Genomic DNA, 9,618 nt, shown 5'->3' on the forward strand with positions numbered 1-9,618 from the left:
ACGTGTGAAGCAGAACCAAATGGATTCCCGTGTCTTTCTAGAGCATCAGGTGGAGGACACACAAGTCTCTGGTATGATGCCTACAGATGCCTTCTCTTAGGTGACCAAATCACATTTGTGTTCTCGTAGTGAGTATTGTTTCAAATGCCTCACCGTTTAATGCTTAATGCTACTGCATGGATCTGAATTGTCAAGCTGGAAAGGATGAAGTCTTTCTAAAAATCTGTGGATTGCAAACACATGGCCAACTGGGTCAAGGTATCATCTCCAGAAATCATACCTGTAGCCAGGAGTTTGTCCTCCATCCTCTGCATCTAGGCCATAATGAACTGTCGTTCAGAGCACCCCTTGATTCTCTCCTCAGTAATCCAAAAGGCAGACATAACACATCTAGTGCCTGAGAATGTCATATGCTTTTCATCTAACTCAACATGGACCTGCAGGTCAGGCTAGGACTGAAGGTGGTGAATGTCTGAGTAAAGAACCACAGCACCAAAAAATTAAGCACGTGCTTATAAACCGCTGCACCCCACCTTGGGAACTGGGATTTAGTGCCTAAATATAAGTAGAAATCGAGTGCTACGAGGAATGTACATACTTTGCAGGCATGAATTATGACGAAGGACTTGCAACAGGCCTGTTCTCTTCTGGATCCACAGGTAAGGTCTGGGCAGGCTCCCTGAGGACATTGAACGTGTCTGTAGCAGTCTGTGTAAATGCAAATCAATTGTTTCATCATCCACCATAATGTGAATCTGGAAAAGTAGCTGGACACATAGACATTGAAATATATCAATCTAGGCAAGATAAGCCACACTGCTAAAGCTAGTAGAGGGGAAACTCACATCCATTTTTAAGTTTCTGTTTAAATCTGGGTTCATTAGCAAGGTTCCCCTTCTACTTCATGGAAATAAACCGATCCCTCCAGAGGGCTGACTCAAGCCAGTTGTTGACAATACCGTTCTCAGCCTGTGAACACCCAAAATGTAACACATGGTACCTCTCTTCAGCTATACAGAAGGTCTGAATGACAGGAGGGTCATTCAGCTGCCTACACATAGCCATCAAGTGATCACTTCATACCTTAGATCATCCAGGACAACTGCATGGGGCTGTCAGCTGTGCCACAAGGCCTGCAGGAGACACGCGTGCTTCTGTATTGGAAGCCAGAGACCAGATGGGGCACTGTTAAGACATCTAAAAATGACAGGAGAAGCATCAAGTCCTTGAAAATCTCCCCTCATCTACATCTATGCAATTAACATCTAGCTGTGCTGAACTACGTGAGGTAATGAATAAGTTTTCAGTCTCTTGAAATACAGTGTCCTTTTGACCTCTTTCCTCATAAATATGAGAGGTGGAGGAGTCACATTCTGAGTCTTCTTCTTGTTTTAGTCACTTTCCTCCAGGAAAGAGTTTTCTCCCTAACGTTCTTTTCAGGGCAGATCTCACCTCCTGGTTCCTAAGAGTGTAGATCAAGGGGTTCAGAGCTGGGACGACAGCACTGTATATGAGAGACACGTGCACCTCTCTTTTAGGGGAGCTTCCTGAGGAGGGTGGTGTATAATTGAAGAGCACTGGTATGTACAACAGTGCCACAATGGTGAGGTGGGAGGCACAGGTGGAGAAGGGCTTCCATCTTTCCTGGGACTGGGCTTTCTGGAAGATGAAGGAGATGATGTAGAGGTAGGAGAGGACTATGAGAATGAAGGGGCCTAGAGCAATAGATGACGTGACAACATTGAGGAGGGTCATGTTGAGGCTGGTACTACTGCAAGCCAAACTCAACAGTGGCTTGATGTCACAGAAGAAGTGATGAATGTAGTTGTGGCCACAGAAACTCAGTCGAGAGGCCATGACTGAATGCATCACGCTATGTACAAAACCAGTCGACCAGCTGGCCACAGCCAGCAGCAGACAAGTCCGTGGGCTCATGACAAGCGCGTAGCGCAAAGGGTTGCAAATGGCCACGTAGCGGTCATAGGCCATGGCAGCCAGGAGCACAGCCTCAGTACTGCCCAGGAAGTGGAAGAAGTGGAGTTGGGCCAAGCACCCGGCAGCAGAGATGGGCTGATGCCCAAAGAGAAAGCCAGCCAACATCTTGGGAACAGTGACTGTGGAGTAGAAAATGTCTAGGCAGGACAGGTTCCCCAGGAAGAAGTACATCGGTATGTGGAGCCGGGGCTCAGATATCACCATGGTCACAATGGCACCATTTCCCAGAAGACTGGTCAAGTAGAGCAACAGAAAGGAGACGAAGAAAAAGTGCTGCAGCCCCGGGATATTGGTGAGGCCCAAAAGGATGAACTCACTGACCTCTGTCTGGTTCACCATTGCTAGAATCGTAAAAAGCAAAGGCAAACTGTCAAGGTTCCACAGTTGTGAGGAGTAACAGGATTACAAAATTCATTTGCTTCTGTGCTCTTTTAATAGAAACAAATGCAGAATAGAACAAAACATAACACATGTAAGCAAAAATAAAAGCTGCGTAGAAATTCAAGTAATTAACATGGACAAAAAGAACTTTGATGTAGTCTTCTACCTTCTGTCTAGGACAGAGTAAAATGTTAGAGGGGAAAATATTCAAACAGAAACTTACATCTAGCAAACAGCAGGACATGTAAGATGCAAAACATTGCTGCTCCTTCACCTTCAGCCACATTCACATTTCAAATCTGCTCATCTGTAACTTGCTGGTACAACCTTTCATGTCACCAATGTCACCAATAAAGCTTCTAACTCATAATGTGAATCAGGCCCAATGCTGTCTTTCTAATACTGTGCCTAGATTTCATTAAGCCAGCTTCAACTTTCACCTTTCTAATGGCTACCATCTCTTCCAGAGAGTTCTTTGATCTTAAAAATTACACAATTTCCAATTTTGATCAACAACCACCAGAAGGTGCTCCCGGGTACCACGGAATCATCAGCCTTTCTTCTGCATGTTTCCGAGAATAAAGGAGAGGATGCTTTAGCATGTGATCACAAACTGGTTTTGTTATGGGACTGTATGCTTTGCCTAGAGAACGTCTTTTTGTTGATCAGCAGCAGATGAATGGGACGAAAGGCAGCAATCTCGTCTCCTACAACACTGTGATGGAGCAAGGCTGAATTTGCAGGAGCTGAGTTTGCTGGTGTGAGTTGCAGACAGATTTGTTCATCCCACTGAAAACTGATTGTCCTGCCCCACTGAGACAATCTGATCAGTTCTGACAGGATCGCTCCTCTCCTCAAACGTGAACGAGTAAGCACTAGCTTTCACTCTTTTTTTCTGTTTCAGATAAGTTTCTTTATCGCTATGGGCAAGTCCCAGCCATAGACAATAAAGAACAAAGTCCTGAGATATTTTTACAAGGGCAGGTAGGCAGGTACTTTTTTTACAAGGGCAGGTATTTCTAGCTTACCATATAGACTGCAAATTGTACAAGACAAGTTGTTTTCTCTGTACATTCAATGCAGTGATGATTAATATTGATGAATACGACGAATGAAAAAAAGAATCACTTCCAAAATATTTCTTGCCAAGAACGTAAAACACCTATAGATACATTTCATAGTCTTTCTTGTCCATTTCACTGAACTATATGCTTTTATTGAAAACAGGGGATTTCTGAAAGTCCTTATGATAGCTCTCCAGCCCAGTCACTCTTTTTCTCATGTTTCTTTAGCTTATTGTTTCAACATAAAACCAGTAAACAAACAGAAAGCTTCTAAACTGATTTCATAATAAAAGACCATGAGCACGTAGCCTAAAGGTAATTTACGCACATATGCATCCACTCTAAAAACCTGATCAAATTTCTCTGAAAATACTTTTAGTCTGATCTTTGAAGAAGTTCTGCTGGCAGCATCAGATTTGATAATATTATAGCCTTATCAAAATTTTAGTCAGTCACCTGTATTTGAAGAGGTATAGAGGCAATTTCAATTAGAAGGTTCTCCCTTAAATGCAAACACAAAGAAAAGACTGATGAAGCCTGCCTATTTTTCCAACTACATAAATTGCATAATAGAAAAAAGATAATTCTGCACAAAGCTCACCTCACTACCAATCAGCATTTTCCTCCTTGTAGTAGGGCCCTCTGATAGTGAGCCAGAAAGCAAACCTGAGGACAAAACAACTTATTCTGCGGAGTTAAAAGACTGATAAATTCTGTTCTCCCTTTTCCCTCCATATCTACTTGGCATTCTTCTAGCTGAGAGATTAATACTGCAGGTGTGATGAAAAGGACTACCGCAAGTTCCCAGGGGCTTGTACTTATTCAGGTAGGATGCAAGGAGGAAGCTTTGCAAGCTGTACCTGAAACCTCTGATGACCTAGTTAGAGGGGGAAAAAAGTCTTTTTATCATGTTCAGAATGTGCAAAATATCAACAACATCGCGTGGGAGGTAAATTTCCTATTGCTTTGATCGGTCTCCTGAGATGAGATTTGCAAATCAATGGTGAGTTTCAGAGCAACGAACAAAGCATTCCCTAAACATGTATATGCAAGGATGAGCCACCTGTAAAACAGAAGACAAAAAAGGAAGCAGACCACAGACACTAGCTAATGAGAAAAAAAAAAACGCCAAACCCAAACAAAACAACCAACCCTCCCACCACCACCCCCCTGAAAGAAAAAAAAAAAATCCAACACACATATCTCCATCTCGGTGCACGGATTTGATGGTTGAAATTTCTACTGGCAAGAGAGGCATGGGTCGTGCAACCTCAGCTGAGCTGGAGCAGTGTTTAGGCAACGTTTCCTAAATCTCTTCCAAATATTAGAATTTGCAAAACCTAGTATGTGTTCCATCCATTCAGATGTGTTAGGATTTCTGAAGTTTTATTTTTATTGGCATTTCAGAGATAAGGAGGAGTTTCTGGCCCCTTCATAGTCAAAACCATCCCAGATTTGCATCTTTCTTAAGCTTCATTTTCAATCCGGTGCAATAATTTCCACAACTGTTTACAGAAGTAACATGTTCAATTCTAGTCCAAGTAGTTCAGAAGTCGGTCTGTAAATCCCACAGGAACTTCTGAATCATACAGAGGCCTCTTTCTAGGAAGGTGGCTTTAAAATTTCTTCCGTAAAGTTCCTGGCAGCTCTCCTCCAGCCCAATTGCGGGTTTGAAAACACAGTGTGTTCGGTGTAGTTTTGTAGACATACACAATAATGTAGGTTGGAAGAAACCTCTGCAGTCTCGGGCCTGCCCCTGCTCAAAGCAGGACAACTGGGTAGGGTCTTGTCCGGTAAAGTTTTCAACAATTTCAAGGACGTTTGGGCAAGCTCTCTGGGCAGCCTCTTCCAAGTCTGAACACCCTAAAGGTGAAAAAGTATCCCTCAGTATCTAATCCAAATTTACCATGTTCCAACTTGCACCCATCACCTTGCATCTTACGACCGTGCTCCTCTGAGAATGATTTGCCTCCGTCTTCTCTGAGAGAATCCACCCCCACACTAAGTAGGTGCTGACAGTAAGATGATCCCCTTCCCCTAGGAAGGGACAAGGATGAAGAAACCCAGTCTCCCAGCCCTGCCTTGCCCTTGGGGTGTGTCAGACCACGAATCACCCGAGTGTCCCTGTGTTCCTCTACTGGACTCACTCCACTAGGTAACGTCTTTCCCGTACTGGGTAGTCCAACATTGGACACATTCTTCCAGACAATGATCTCAGAAGTGCCAAAGAGATCACTCCCCTCCACTGGCTGCCTGTGCTCTTGCCAGTGCACCCCAAGGTGATTTTGAACTTCCATGAAGCTAGGGCATGCTGCTGGCACACCTTCCACTTCTTGTCCACCTAACCCCCAAAAGTGGCTTTTTCTTCAAAGCTGCTTTCTACCTAGTCATCCCTCTGGCCCGCCCCGTTGTGTGGGATTGTTTCTGTCTTCCCAGATGTCCAAGTCCTCATTTGTTTTTCTGGAGCTTCAGGAGGTTCCAGTCAGACCACTTTTCTGGCCTGTCAATGTCCCCCTCAGGACAGTCTCTTCCCTCCAGTGCATTACCACTCGCTCCAGTTTGGAAGCATCAGCAAACATGCTGAGAGTGCGCTCTATTCCATCACTCAGGTTCTCAAAACAGAAATTAAACCGTACTAGCCACAGTACTGGTCCCTGAGAATTACCACTGGTAACTAGCTGCTAGCAGGATCTCTTGCCACGTAGCCATTGGAGCCTGGTAATCCTGACCACTGTCATTATTATCCACTTGCCCAGAGCATATCTTCCAAATTTAGGTCTAAGGCGTCCGTAGGAGATTGTGCTGAAGGCCTTGCTCAAATTAAGGTACTCAACATCCACTGCCCTCCCATGTCTATCCAGACAGTTATCTCATCACAGAAGTCAGTCAAATTGATCGGGCCTGATTTGCCCGTGTTGTATTCATGCTGGCTGTTCCCACCACCTCCTTGTTCTTCGTGGACCTCAAAACGACTACCAGAAGGGATTATTCCATCACCTTCCCAGGTACTAGAGGTGAGACTGTAGTTCCTCAGCTCCTCCTTCTTGCTGTTCTCAAAGAGGGGGGTGATGTTTGCCTTCTCCCAGGCATCAGGGCCTCCTGTGGTCACCACAACCTTTCAGAGACAAAAGAGAGAGTGAACTTGCAGTGGCACCAACCACCAGTCAGTCCCTTCACCACTGCCCTCAGGTGCTTCCCATGCAGTCTCACTAACTTTTATATATGCAATTGAACTAAGTGTTCTAACAGAGTCTCCTTATCCTGCTCATGCTGTTTCGCTCCCACATACTTTGCTAGTAGGCTTAAGGAACTGGGGACTTAACTGTCTCAAGGCTGAAGAGGAGCCGTATTGGAGTGATGTATTGGACAGGCTGCACTGGTAGCGTGCCTCAAGATATTGTTGACCTGAACAATGAGGGGAGGCAAGCTGTAGCTAGAAGACTATCCCTGGACACCTGGAAAGGTGTGTTAGGGCACCTTCCTGCTAACTGAATCAAGAAGTACAAAGAAGTGACACTCAGAAGTAAAAGAATGACAAACAAACAAAGAAAAAGCAGACAATGACCCTGCTTATTACCTATAATGACACCTGTAATTACCTCACAGCAAGCAGGAATCAAAGAACTGTTGAGCAATGCTGGCAGCCAGGCAAAGCCTTTTTGTCTAAAAGGCTGCGGCATACACAAAGTCAGGGGGTCACCAAGACAAGTATTACTCCAAAACCCAGGTGGTATAAATGTAAACAAGCAGCTCTTGAAGGAAGAGTGAGCCACTTGGGCCAACCGACGTGTGGAACAGCAGCAGCTGAGGAAATGGCAGTAAGAACATAAACTCTATTATCTCTGGTCTCTCTGAGGCTGAGCACAGAGCATGGCATCATTCCGGCTGTTTGTGGTTCTCCCCCTGAGCTTGTTAAGTGATGTTAGAGCACGGCCACCTCCCCCAGCTGCGCTGGCCCAGCACCCTCCCACCCAGCAAAGGGGATGGCGGCTGCCGCTTTCCCATCCGCATGTTCAACCAGCAACGAAGCCGAGCGTGTATCGCAGACACGTGCAGACACACAGTGGTACACACACAGAGAGGACGCCGACACAGCCGGTCATGCAAAGTGCCACAGACAAGCAACAGCACCTTCAGAGAGGACTCACATAAAACATAAGCACAGACAGACACGTCCCCTTCCTTCTCTCCAGCTGGTCAATTCTTATCACCCCTTGTCACACTGAAAAGGTTCTTGACCAGGTTCCCCTAAAGGAGCAGGCACTGCCCCGCCACATATCCTTACGAACGTGTTTAATTCTCTCACCATATAGGCTATGTCTAGACTGCTTTTGCTAGCTTTGGGTAACGGCCCATGGCTACTCACTATGTTTCAGGGAGGAAATTCACCCTGCCCAAATGAGAACCCAAGTGTCACGAGGTGTGGGATGTGGTGACTTCGGGCTCCACACCAGCATAACACCACAAACAGGAGCGTTGGGAGTATAGGTTTCAACTGAAGACATGTTTATACAAGCACAAGGCATTTACTTAAGACAGAAGTAAAAGTGGAAACTTTGTATGAGGGAGTGGGTTAATTGAAAACCGCCAAGTGACTCAGTTTATTCTTAAATTTTCTGCAACTGTGTAAGCATCCTACCTGTTGGCCACTCCCCGCTCCTGTGGGGAGAAAATCAAAGGGAACTGAAAAGACTCGTGGGTCAAGGTAATACCAGTTTAACAAGAAGGGCAAAAGCGGCACACACAAGCAAAAAAGGAATTAATTCACTGCTTCCCATCATCAGGCAGATGTCCAGCCGCTTCCTAGGAAGCAGGGCCTCAGCGTGTCTAACTGTTACTTGTGAAGACAAACGCCTTAACCATGAACATGTCCCCTTCCTCCTCCATTCCCCAAGCTTTTACTGCTGGGCACAACATCCTATGGCATGAAATATCCCCTTGGGCAGTTTGGGTCAGCTGTCCTGGCTGCATCCCCTCCTAGCCTCTTCCCTACCCCCAGATACTGGTCTTTGTGGGGGGTGGGACTGGAGAGAAAGACTTGACTGTACAAGCACCGTTCAGCGACAGCCAAAATAGTGGTGTTTTATCAACACTGTTTGAGCCACAAATGCAAAGCACAGACCGTACAGGCTGCTCTGAGGAAATCTGGCCCCATCCCAGCCAGGCACAGTACAATCTCCACACTTTATTCCATACCATCTGCGTCACGCTCACGTCCGACCTCGTCTGGTACATCGGCGTATCCTCTGACCATTCCAGTCACCCGCTTTCCTTTCTATAGCCTACTCAAACCTTCCCACGTACCTAACCCACACTGCATTAAAACATGTCATCCCTCTTTTTATGTCCCATTTTATCCATTTCTTATTCCCAAAATCCCCTCTTACCAACACTCGTAACTTACACTACTATGTTGGCTTGATCTTGGACTGCAGCCAGACTCCAACACAGCCATCCACCCATACCCCCTCCTCAACAGGACAGGACAGGAGGAGAAAATAAGACAAAAAAGCTCTTGAGTTGCAGTAAGATTTTGGAGGTCATTGACTGATTACCAGCATGGGCAACACAGACCAATTTGGGGTAAGTTAACTTCATTTATTGCCAATTAAAATGGATCGGATGGGTAGAAACAAAGACAAAACTAAAACACCGTCCCCCCACCCCTCCTTTTTCTTCCCAGGTTCATCAAAACCTAACATGTACACCCAATACACCAGGAATCGTATGATCGTCCTTTTGTGTTTGTAGTAGTGTGCCTTTGTTGCTTCTGCTTTACCAGACAGTGATGTCAATTAGGTATTCATCACACAAATTGGAAGAGAAAATGCTGCTCGGATAGAAGCAAGAGCAGAATTGGGCTTGAAGTTAGACTGAAATAAGCAGAGAGAAATAAATGCGCAAGTCACATTTCGCTTTAATGAACGCTCCACGTGGCAAGTCAGAAAAAGAATCAGACAGAAAGTATCATGCTCGATGAGTTAAGAAACAATCCCCTCCCATAGTTTGCTTTCAGCCTACATGAGAAGGGAATCAGTTAAAACAAAGCTACTGCAGCTGGCTGGCAATGTGTCAGTTGACCCTTTCTGTTTTGAACTGAGCAAGTCACTAGCTACTTTGGGAAAGAGATCTTTGTTCTGAGAGGAAAAAAAAATCCAATCAAGTCTAGACTTGAACC

General features: G+C 45.3%; 1 protein-coding gene and 1 long non-coding RNA gene across 2 annotated transcripts; both read right to left on the minus strand.

Moving 5' to 3' along the window:
• Positions 1-1,327: 1,327 nt before the first annotated feature.
• Positions 1,328-2,334, minus strand: LOC122154566 (olfactory receptor 12D1-like). Its single transcript, XM_042804086.1, has one exon. The coding sequence runs from the start codon at positions 2,332-2,334 to the stop codon at positions 1,396-1,398; it is 939 nt and encodes a 312-aa protein (XP_042660020.1). The 3' UTR covers positions 1,328-1,395.
• A 980-nt stretch (positions 2,335-3,314) lies between these two features.
• Positions 3,315-7,883, minus strand: LOC122154567. Its single transcript, XR_006166609.1, has 3 exons — positions 7,807-7,883; positions 4,640-6,555; positions 3,315-4,317 (listed from the first exon to the last, which is right to left on the minus strand). It is a non-coding gene; the product is annotated as an uncharacterized LOC122154567 (long non-coding RNA).
• Between the last annotated feature and the right edge of the window lie 1,735 nt (positions 7,884-9,618).

The sequence above is a fragment of the Tyto alba genome, unplaced genomic scaffold (assembly GCF_018691265.1).
Source record: "Tyto alba isolate M040663 unplaced genomic scaffold, T.alba_DEE_v4.0 Super-Scaffold_41, whole genome shotgun sequence".
In the NCBI taxonomy this organism is placed as follows: Eukaryota; Metazoa; Chordata; class Aves; order Strigiformes; family Tytonidae; genus Tyto; species Tyto alba.